The following is a 12,395-nucleotide window of genomic DNA, read 5'->3' as shown; positions in this document are numbered from 1 at the left end:
CTGGCTAAGTTACACTTGTGTATTTCTTGCAGTATTCAATGAAATATTTACATTTCTACTTCCACCTTTGTAATTCCCTAACATTTTAAGTAGAAAATATATACAGTTGCAGATACAGAATCTGAATTCAACACAGTTAAAAGTGCATTAAGTTGTATCTGCTACTAGTAAGAGCAATAAAAAGTGCTCTATGTAAGTCAAGATTCACAGTTACATATTAAGATAACTAAAGCTGAAACAGCTGCTTTTAAGATGTTTTGGGTTGGTTTTTTTTTGGAAATCTACATTTAGTTAATACTGAATATACTTTGCATCCTTCTACCTTAATCTTACATTGCACAAACTACAGTATTTTTACTAATTTCTGTATCAAAAATTAAAAACCTTGAATCTTTGCTTGTTTAGAAGCTTAACTTCACGCTTTAACAGATGTTATTTGAAAAAAAAAAAAAAACATCCAGACCAATTTCTCAAGCAAATGAAGTGGAGCAGAGCATGTTCATAAATAAGAAACCCCTCCAAACTCAGGTTTTCCCACCCACACATTGCAGGCTCTGGAATTTGTTTTCACTACAGAAATAAACAAACACAAAAACCCCCACAACATGCACTTAATGACCCCTCTCCACTTCAGAATCAATTTCATGCCCTCGGTCACAAAGTTCTCTTTAACAAACCTTTACTGTAAGTGCAGACCTGTAATTTTGTGTACAATTGTTCTATTTGGAATAAAATTGATCCAAATCAAGTGACAAATTTTGTTCTCATGAGAGTTCTCCTTCAGCTCCCATGAGAATAACTAAATATACACAGAGAATAGTTAAAAAAATTAAAACAATACTTTACTTGGAAAAATCCACAGTAAAAATTCAGTTATATAGTTTCTTTTTCTCATGTAAGAAGGATGGATTTTAAGTTTCATAAAGACAAAGAAATTAATACTTGACAAGTACTTAGGCATGAAAACTATAATTATTCCCAATGGATTCACTATATCCAACTGAAAAGTGTTATAAATTTTTTCATAATTTTTTTCTTGGTTGCAATATTGAACTTGCTTTCTTTGATTCCAAGCTTCTTCAAGAAATTCTTGGTTTATACAAACCAAATAACAATATGTGATGTCCTCAAAATAGTATCAGGAGCACTTACTCATCATACTTGATATGATAAATAGCGTCTTCATCAGTGTCCATACAGTCCGAATAAGATGTGGATGGTGTACTGTCCAAATTATTTGCATTTTCCCTAGAATGATCTTGACTTAAGTTTCCATTAGTCCTTTTGTAAGTGTTACCACTCTTTCCTTGAGCTTTACCATTCTTATGTCCCTTTGTTGCTCGTGTAACATTTTCTATATGAGCTTCAAACCAGGCTCCAATGCTGACATCACGGGCATCCACCAATTCATTTATCTAAAAAGAAAATTCAAGAATGAATTCATGCTTAGTTTATATGATTCTAATTAAGAGAAAAATAATTTAGACATCTTACTATACTACTGATTAACTTTGTTATCAGTGATACAATCAACTCTAGTAACTAGTTGAGCTTGAGCAAGTTCAAGTAACATGCAGTCACGAACATGTTGCCCTTCCAGTATTTCATTGCTCTTCTCTCCCTAAAATCTAGTATGAATATAATCTGTACGTACTTTTAAAAGGCAAGGCTACATTACTCCCCCCCCGCCCCCCCAAACCTGAAAGTTAGTTTAATTGCTCTCATTATCCTTTCCTCTCGCTTCACCAATTGTTCTTTATGGCTAAAATAAGCATACACAGCATTAAAATACTAGCTCACAACCAAGAAGTTTAAAGACTTTCCTGAGCCTGCAACTTGGAATTATTATTTAATCTTCTGTCTTTCTGGCCTGCAAGATTTTTTTAACCCTTCAAGACTTGAGGAGAGAGAGGGAGGAGACAAATCTAAAATAATTGCCACCAAAGTCAGCCAAAATCTTATGACTGTAAGAAATGGAACTATCTCCCAGAATTTCTATCTTCTATATTGACAATAATATTGGTATTAAGCAACCAAACCACTTTAACATTCTAAATCGTGTTCCATTGTCTCAAGTATTCAGCTAATTAAGCAGATGTTCCTTTAATAATACTGACAATGCCAAAAAAAAGATTTTAAGAACACTTCATCAACAGTACACCAAATATAAAAAAAATACTAGAACAGAACTACCACACAGCCATACCATAGAAAACATCTGTAATAAACTATGAGATACATACATACATGTTTATACACACACACACACACACACACATCCCCTTGTATCTATCGGTTTAAGCTACAAGGCCTTCTCAAGTACCAACACAGTGGCAGAGAGATACTTACTCTTACTAAGCCCAAAGGCTAGTTTACATAAACTGGACAATCTTACTGTATTTTCACAGGAGCAAGCCAAAAAACCACCCTCCATAACTTTTAGTACTTAGAGCAAAGCAGTCCTTAGGTATCTGGAAGTGCAATTGACAGCAGTTTGAGCTAAGATGTTTATCACAAGAAAGCAATACTTCGTATTTTACTCTTTTCATTCCCCTTGTTAAAATTACCTCTAAAATTCAATGCTTTGTGTTTCCCCCCCATGTAAAATACCAACATGTATTCTTTTGATTTTTATTCTTACAACCTACAGTATTCAAATCACAGCTTTTTAGCAGGATGAAAATTCTAGCCACATAAACACACCAGAGAATGAAAGCTCCATTTTAAATCTATCAATGTATTTTAAACATAAACAGTGGATTCTAGCACTTCAAGAAACCCTCACAAAGGCAACCCAACAAAACCTTACGTGTCTGAACTAGTTGTAGCTCAGAGTGCTACCTTCTTTACTTCCTCCTTTCAAAAACCACATTTGAGAGAGACACACACTATTCCCCCACCTGCAGCTACTTCTTGTGGCCTCTTACAAAAGTGGCAGAGAAGCCATGTTAGCCAAGGCAAAAATCATCAGATCCAGAACAAAAAAATTACAAAAAGTAAGGGTAAAAAAGGAAAAAAAAAATCAGTGCAAACTCACAGAATCACGGAATGGTTCAGGTTGGAATGGACCTTAAAGATCATCTAGTTCCAACCCCCCTGCCCTGGGCAGGGACTCCTCCCTCTAGACCAGGCTGCTCAAAGCCCCATCCAGCCTGGCCTTGAACACTTCCAGGGATGGGGCATCCACAGCCTCCCTGGGCAACCTGTTCCACTGCCTCACTACCCTTACAGTAAAGAATTTCTTCCTGATATCCAATCTAAACCCACCCTCTTCCAGTTTGAAGCCACAACCCTGTGTCCTGTCATTACACTCCCTGATAAAGAGTCCCTCCCCATAGGTACTGGAAGGCCACTATAAGGTCCCCCCGGAGCCTTCTCTTCTCCAGGCTGAACGACCCCAACTCTCTCAGCCTGTCCTCATAGCAGCGGTGCTCCAGCCCTCTGACCATCTTCATGGCCCTCCGCCGGACCCATTCCAACAGCTCCATGACCTTCTTGTGTTGAGGACTCCAGAGCTAGACACAGTACTCCAGGTGGGGTCTCACCAGAGCACAGTAGAGGGGCAGAATCACCTCCCTCGACCTGCTGGCCACGCTTCTTCTGATGCGGCCCAGGATGTGGTTGGCTTTCTGGGCTGCAAGTGCGCACTGCCTGCTCATGTTGAGCTTCTCATTCACCAGCACCCCCAAGTCCTTCTCTTCAGGGCTGCTCTCAAGCCATTCTCTGCCCAGCCTGTATTTGTGCCTGGGATTGCCATGACCCAGGTGCAGGACCTTGCACTTGGCCTGGATGAACTTCATGAAGTTTGCACGGCTGCATCTCTCAAGTCTGTCCAGGTCCTTCTGGATGGTATCCCTTCCCTCCAGCATGTCGACCATGCCACACAGCTTGGTGTTGTCAGCAAACTTGCTGAGGGTGCACTCAATGCCACTGTCCATGTCACCAACAAGGATGTTATACAGCACTGGTCCAGTACTGACCTGTGAGGAATACCACTCATCACCGGTTTCCATGTGGACACTGAGCCATTGACTGCAATGCTTTGAGTGCAGCTATCTAGCCAGTTCCTTATCCACCGAGTGGTCCATCCATCAAATCCATGCTTTTCCAATTTAGAGACCAGGATGTCGTGCGGGACAGTGCCAAACGCTTTGCATAAGTCCAGGTAGATAACATCAGTTGCTCTCCCCTTATCTAACAATGCTGTGGCAACATCATAGAAGGCCACCAAATTTGTCAGGCACGATTTGCCTTTGGTGAAGTCATGTTGGCTGTCACCAACCACCTCCTTATTTTCCATGTGCCTTAGCACAGATTCCACGAGGATCTGCTCCATGATCTTGCTGGGCACAGAGGTGAGACTGACTGGTCTATAGTTCCCTGGGTCATCCTTTTTTCCCTTTTTGAAAATGGTTCCTGATTCTGCAAGTAGAAATCCTCTACACGTTCCCACTGTCACCTACAAATAGCACAAAATGCTACAACTGTACCCTTATTTCTCTCTATATGTATATATTAAAACCATATGGTTGGCTGAAAAAGTAATCATTTCACAGGTAATGAAGGAGAAAGTTGTTAGGTTCCCAGTACTAGAAATTGCAAAAATTCCAGCTGAATAGGTTTCCTTGAGTATGTTTGCCATTATCATCATTCCCTGTTCAATCTTCTGTTTTAGTCCTTAACAAAACAGCTAAGAGACTACCTGATATAATTCTTAGCATTCTTGAAAATACACATTTTAACACTTCTTTCCTCTGATAACTGATCTTCTGCAGCCTCCCATTTCCCCAGTATTCTCCCCATCCTTTCTTGTATTACCTTTTACATTCATTGATTACTTGTAAAGCAACAGAACTGAAGAACTGGGAGTTTTCCTAGTGTAATAAATGGAGATAAAAAAAAAAAAGCATGCAAGCTTGTTTCTCCATATTCAAGCTACAGATTTTTTGGCTCCCTCATTCCTCAGAGAATAAAATTCACTGCACAGAACACTACAGGAGTAAGTAACTTATCGCTTGTCCTTAATACCCAAAACATTAAGTAACAGTCTACGTGAAACAAAGCGGGTTTCACATCAGGATGACAGGTCTAAATAACAGTGTTCCTCCAACTGAAATTAACTTGTATATGTATGGCAGCCTCTACCTCCTTTTCCTTTTCTGTAATTTTGGACATTTTCCAGCAAAAGAATTACTGTTATGAATATTTCTTATCTAAGAGAAACACCCAAACAGGAGGTAAAATGCTACCATTCCCTATATATGCACACATCCTATTAAATATCCAATGAGGTAGCAATCTTGCAACTGCCCATTTTCTGTTTAAATTAGACTTCTTGTACTCTGATGTAATCGTACATGACAATATCAAAAAATTCAATGAGGTACAAAACTAACAATGAATGTGATATACAGGATTCCTAAAAAAAATTTAATAAAACAGCAATCATTACATCACATGCAATTTAAGAAACTGTGTATTTCCATAGCTTATCTAGTTCTAATACAGCACTGAAAGCATTAGTATTAGAACAAAGATTTGTCAAGCTTGAAAGAAAAAAAATAAGTAGGGGAAAAGCCACACTTTTCCACAGATTTTTGAACAGTTTCTTCTGTTCACAGAAAGTATTTCCGTTTCACAGGTACTCTAAAACTTTTGGAGAACATGTTTTGGAGAACACAGTGTGTCAAGCGTTTATGAACTCTCCTGAAACCCACAACACCAGTGAGCCTGGTACAGGGGTGCTTTCATAACTCTGCAAGAGTCAGCTTAAATGAAGTCAATTTGATGTATATCAAAATGGGGAATTATGTCAAATCATGAAAGAAAGCAATGAGGATACACACTTTTCTACAGTAAAACAATAAGCTTTTTTAATGATAAAATTAAACACACAAGTGTAAGGCAAGTTTCCAGCTTTTGAAGTTTGTACATACCTTGTACAATCCAATGCCAGGATCAATGAGAAATGAGCGCGATGATGTAGATGGCTGACTGGGTGATCCACTATTTGTTTTTTTAACTTTGTTCTTGCAGTTGGAAACAGCACAGGGGTTGACTTCTCCATCCTGATCTGTCACAGAAGCAGTGGTAGGAGCTTCAGATTCAGAACGTATCAAAAGCTGAACTATGTCATTTAGTCCAACATTGTAGTCAAATAAAGTGTGTCCATCTTCTAGCTGTCAAAAGAAAGGTATACTTATATATACTTATAAAATTCTACCCTGAGGTACATAAATAGTTTCCAAGTCTTCCTTTTACGGACAATAATTGTACAGACCAGAAGATGCAAGTGATCTATTTCAGTTAAATAAAAAACTATGCCTCCAGTATACACAAAAACAAACCCTCATGAAGTTACCTGCAGCCATGATTTCATCCAATGAAAATTACTGAAAGGCTTAAAATTACAAACCGGTATTTTCACAGACTTCAGATCTCTTAATTATCCATCAACATCCAAGATAATGAAGTGATTTACTAATGAAAATGGTAGGATCTATGTTGCCATTTACATGACATATGCAATAGCTATAAATATATGTAAGAACTTTTAAATTATCATTGTTTTGTGTACATTTCAGCTATGTACTTTCACAATTCAGTCTTTCTCAATCTCTTCTAGCATGCAAGGCAAGACCTAATACTTCCCTAATATTTTGCAAACTACTTCCTAAATAAAACATCTAGATATAAAAAAACCTCATACACATGCAACTCCATTTACTTTTCAAAACTGTAAGATCTGAAAGTATTCTTCAACAGCAACTACACTTAAGAGGGAAGCAACACCCAAAATAGGTACTGAGCCTTGAAGCTGAGAAAAGGAAATCTCCTAAATTGAGAGCATTCAAAAACATTTTTAGTCTAGATTTAGCAAGGTTCCCTGTCTCCCAGACCCCTCCCCTCAAGATCAAAACAAGATTATTCACTGAAAGTAAGTCTTTCAACTGCTCAGTTTAAAAGCTATTATAGAACATGCACTGTGTGGCACTCGCTCAAATAACTTCGTACATCAGGCCCCATTATATTCCAGATGCAATCAGATCCTGCAGAATACCAGAATATAAATAGAAGTAGACTTCTTAATCATATATAGCACCTAGTTACTAAACACTATTTGGGTTTCCAACTCTTCACAGCTTTAAGATGGCTGTTACTATATCTATTTTACCTGATGATCTCACCTACTTACAATTAAGCTAAGAAAATCACAGGAAAAAACACTGAGTTGTATGCTAGGAGAAAAGAAATACAGGGAGTAGTGACCACTGCTGCTTTGCTCTGTTAAAAACTCTCAATGACCTACAGCATCTTTGAAGTAGAGATTTAATTTACCTAAAAGCTTAACACAATCCTTTGGGACATCCAGTTATGTTTTACTTCATGTTGCAGTGGGAGAAAAGTGTGCATGACTGAAAAACTCCCACCTGTTTCCAAACTATTTTTGCAAGAAAAAATTACCTGACCTTTTTCCATAATAGGTGCTATTTTCAACATCAGTATTTCAGGAGACTTTTAAAACAGATCTATTTTCATGAGCTTACGGGCAGTATCAATATAATAAGAAATAGTAGGAGCAGGAAGGAACAGGAAAAAAAAAAAGAGGAGGGAAGGAATTCTCCAGCTTCTCACTAATATATTTTTCTGTAACATTAAAATGATCTCAAGATAGACAAAGGTGGAATGTTTCTTACTTCATCACCTCTGCTTTCTCAAAAAAACTCTAAAAGGCAGAGGACAGCTATGGACATAAGCTGACACTCAAGAAATGAATCAGTTATTCTCCCATGAATTTAAGACCTGTGTTAAAAAAAATATAAAAAAATTACTCTCCTTACTGCTGGTAACTACCGTATGCACTGCTGTGGTGTGTGAACAGGAGCGCTCAAGTTTGTTTCCATGTAATTAAAGCTGGCCCAGCTGTCTAGTCAACAGCTATGGGAACAACCCCTGTTTAGGTGACAACCAGTTCAACACGCACCAGATGAAACTGCACTGAAGATTTTGATGCTGTAACTATGAAATGAACACAAGTCATAAAATGGAAGTCTGCAGCAACTGTTATTCTACAGGTGACTAACAACACTGCCTTGTATGTCTGGAGCTTTAGGCCAGGGCTTCATACTGAGTAGTGAGCTACTTAAACAAGTATGAGTAACCTTTCCCATCCCACCATTTCACACGTTCCTATGCTTTTGACAACTCTTTAACAAAGGGGACAGAAGTGTTCTTGCAGTCCTATGACAATCCAGATTTGGGAGCTTTTCACACCACAAGAAGTTTGTATTTGCACTGTTAAGATTATTTAAAAAGTTTAAAAACAGCTATTCTTAGATTCAAAGTACACATAAACCCAAAACAAAGACAAATAATCACGCTGCAATACATTCGAAAAGGGGGTGGGGGAGTGGGGAAGAAGATCCATATTTCTGAAGCTGCTACTGCTTCTCAGCACTGCACCAGGCCCACAGTGAAGATTCACTCCCCCACCAAGCCATTTTTCGGTTGCAAAATGTTTAAAAAAATGCAGCAGTACATCTGCAAAATAGATTGCTTCTGAAATAACAAATACATTAGATGTTATTGGAGACAACATAACTTCTGCTCCATTTTTCTGTTCCAATTAGACTGGACAAGCTGTGCCAGAGGTTCCAGTGCGCAATTTCTAGAATCCTACAGTATGAGGAAATCTTCTGAAAGCTAACACAGTGGAGAAAAAAGGATAAAATTGCTCCTGTAGATTGAAGGTATGTAGACAACACACAGGTGACAGCAAAGAAATTCTGTCACTGTGCCCTTTCTGTCAGGACACACCATGCACAGGCTCACAGAAAAATATTTTGAGGTACTGCAATTTAAAGTTTAAAGCCAATTCAGTGACAATCTAAATATGAACATTCTGAATCACCTACCAAACTAGGTAACCAGTGTTAACACTCAACTAAAAAGTGTCCTGTGTCTAGTCTTTGCAATCTATTCATTGGTTATGATGGTACAGTAAGTTGCATCTTCATTCCACAACTGAATGCTCCGTGTTAGCATGAGAAGGGGTAGGGGGGAAGACAATTTAAAAAAAGTAATCTGTCCAGGAATAGTTATATTTAACATGTTCAGAAAGCAAGACATACCTAGGCTAGGCCTTGAGCAAGAAGCAGCTTTCTCTAATGATGCACACATCACCACCACGCACAGACTACCTATTCCTGCATAAAGAAGTCAGCTTTGATGAACATGACCTACATGGTCAGTAGAATACACTGGTGACTGCAAAGCTGTCTGCTCTACAGTATTAATTTATAATTAATTGCATTCTGTTATCTGACCCAGTGGTTCAGGGTTTTTCATTTTGTTTTTACAATCAGTATTCTTTGCAGGAATATTTTAAGACTACACACTACTGTATGACTCCCAATGTCATGCTTCAGTCTGAAAGCACAGTAACAGAGATAAGATTACGATAAGCATACTTCAAATGAGGGAGGATGTAGTTTTGGGCAATGGGAGAGGGAAAGAACACCTGCTTATAGTTGAGCAAAAAACACATTCCCAGAATATTAGCAAACATAACGAATTTAGACCAAGTCAATGACTGCCACACTGCCTGTTTCTGGGAACAAAGTAGAGCAATACAGAAATTCGACTGGTAAAAATCAAGTTCACATGCTATTTGACTTACAAGAACTAATCTGCGTATCTACAAGTATACCTATGCCCAGCGTTATTGCATCACTGACAATTTAAAAGCCCGGAGTAACAAAGTTGGAAAACTATCAGTGTTTAAGAACTCCATTCCACCACAGAAGGAAAAAAGAACTACAGGATGTTTTTTCTTGAATTACTGATACTATACTGATGTTAGTGTAACTGTTGTTTCTTGAATTACTCATACTATACTGATGTTAACGTAACAATGGGATCTTGGCCAGTAAGGCATAACCTCACAGTAGTAGAGTGAAAAAACAGTAACAAAGCACATCACTTTTACAATGTACCTGTCCCTCCAGATAGAGTAATATCTCCTACTCGGTTCCAAGTTTGACAGGGACTCTAAGATGACTTTTCTAATTATATTATTATCGCAGTGTAAGATGCAAAAAAATCAGGACCTATGACTATGTCAATATTAACAAACAGTAGGAGAAAAAGCACAATACCTTCCTTTCTACAGACAATTAGCATTTAAAAGCCATCCTGGAATACAGTATTTCTTACCAAGAACTACTCCACAAAAAACAAACCAACCAACCCCACAAAAAAAACAAAACAAAACAACAAAAACAACACACACACACACACTTATTTCCTAGCCAACACTGCCTTACTAGGTCATCAAAATTCATGAAAGAATTACTGAATTGAGTCCCAAATTACATCACTGACAAGTTAAATATTCAAGCCAGAAAGGTAGAAAATTTCATCAAAGAACACTCTAGAGATTTGGGGGAATAGGTGCTGACGTGCTGACCAGTTTCCAAGTCAGCTTCATGGTATGCTCACTTCTAACAATAGTTGCTTGTATTAAAATATAAACAATTTCATCCCATTCTGCTGTATAAAGATACTAAGAAGATTCCCCAAGAATATGTTTGCCTGGACAGTGTATTAAAAGAAAAGAAAGAAACATTACACATCAACTTAATCATTCACTACGCATTTAAGGACGCTTGTCATTCACAAGTTTATACGTGCAAACCAGAAACAAAAGTAATCAGGCAAGTATCAGATAATCAAGCTGTATCTCATTCAAGTCAGTTAATGGGCAATTAGAGCATGTACTAAAGCAAAGATAACTGAACAGGCAATTTCATTTATGAAATTTTCCTAGCTCTTCCGATGCTACTGTCATTAAAAAAAAAGAGATGCATTTGTTTCCTTAGCAGTAGATTTCATTTTCAGTTTTTCTTCCTCTTAATGACTGGCATGCTTCAAAAGCCTTTCAGGCTTCATTAACATATTCTGAATGAAGTGACACTAAAGAGCAGCTATATTTACTTTATCTAGCACTCTTTCACTATACTAAATATCCATAAGTAGTGAAACATTAAATCTTTCAATTGTATTTTCACAGATCACGTATTAAAGACACTGTCAACTTCAAAATACTTCCAGAGAAGGTTCTTATAAATACTTAAAGGTAAGACAACACTGTGTTTACACTACTACACAAGAGTAGCTGTAGCAATGCAATACTGGAATTGATACCTACCTACTATCACCATTAGAACTGTCTTGTAACATCAAGCCATGAATGACTTTAAAAACATGCAGAAGCTGCACTTACATGAACATGCACGATCACGCAGAGTGCAGCATGATACTACATTACTTGGAATGAAAAAACCATGCCTGACAAGTAATTCACCAATTACTATCATATTGACTTGTCTACAAGTCCTAGCAGATGCTCATGATGGGTTATACAGCCTGTACAGAGACCTCCCAAGAAAGCACATCATCATTCTTGTAAGAACACATTGCCTACTGTTTTTATCTTAAAGGGTGATCCAAGAGGATAAATTCCTAGGTCACCTTAATCCAGTCATTACACTTGAGAGTCAAGACCTTTAATCACTTATGTTAGTGTGCCTTTGAGCATCTTCTGACGTTTTCTTTTCCAAGAACTAGAGCAATGCCTACCTCTAGCAATGAAAATACAAAAACTACAATGAATGCAGAATACCTCTTTAATTAAATTAGTATAATGAAAAGTTAAGTGACAGCAATCTTTTACTGTGCACAAGTATTAAATGCACCCTACAAATTTCTTTAACAGCCAATCCATAAGGGTAAGGGGCTTCAAGCTCACGTTTGGTACAAAAACTTGGTTAAGAGTTACGTACAGGAGTTACCCAGAGGGTAAATTAGTCTGAAGAAATCAAGAACCTGTAATTTTCAGCTGGGTACTCATTGAAAGCAAGCAAAGTGAACTTCCAGAACTTCTAGTATTCTCCATCTCAAGACTGATGTACAAATCTAACCTCTTCTGCCTGCAAGAAGGCTTTTGGAATTGTGAATTCCACTTAATATTTTTACAGAAGTATTCAAACACATCTCCAACTAGCACCTAGTAATGAAAAGCCTAACTGAAAATTCAAAAACAGCTTTTAAGTACACAACTGAGTTTTGGGCCAATGGGACCAACTCAGTTAAGAAAATGTCAGTAATAATTACTACACGACGTTAGGCACTTAACTCATGTGTTAAGTGTGGTTTCTGCCATTCACGAAGCATGCTCAGTTTGCTTATGCTTTCAAAGGTGAAAGAGAATCTGAACAACATTTTTTATTCCATGTGGAAAACTGTAGCCTATACCTGGTTTACCTGGTATCTGAAGAACACGCTTCAGGGTTCTAGAATCTTTAAATGCATGTATCGACCACATTTAGACTAGG

The 12,395-nt window shown here is 37.7% G+C and overlaps 1 protein-coding gene across 2 annotated transcripts in view; it reads right to left on the bottom strand.

Annotated features, from left to right (window-relative positions):
- UHRF2 (ubiquitin like with PHD and ring finger domains 2) overlaps positions 1 to 12,395 on the bottom strand; it is a 97,901-nt gene that overhangs the window by 74,524 nt on the left and 10,982 nt on the right. For both annotated transcript variants that reach the window (XM_074569584.1, XM_074569585.1), the window contains exons 2-3: positions 5,937 to 6,179; positions 1,153 to 1,415 (exon numbers count right to left, since the gene is read on the bottom strand). In XM_074569584.1, coding sequence (XP_074425685.1) covers positions 1,153 to 1,415; positions 5,937 to 6,179 — 506 coding nt within the window. The remainder of the gene's footprint in view (positions 1 to 1,152; positions 1,416 to 5,936; positions 6,180 to 12,395) is intronic.

The sequence above is a fragment of the Larus michahellis genome, chromosome Z, assembly GCF_964199755.1.
Source record: "Larus michahellis chromosome Z, bLarMic1.1, whole genome shotgun sequence".
NCBI lineage: Eukaryota > Metazoa > Chordata > Aves > Charadriiformes > Laridae > Larus > Larus michahellis.
The sequence above is the reverse complement of the archived record's forward strand: the minus strand, read 5'-3'. Positions and strand labels throughout refer to the sequence as shown.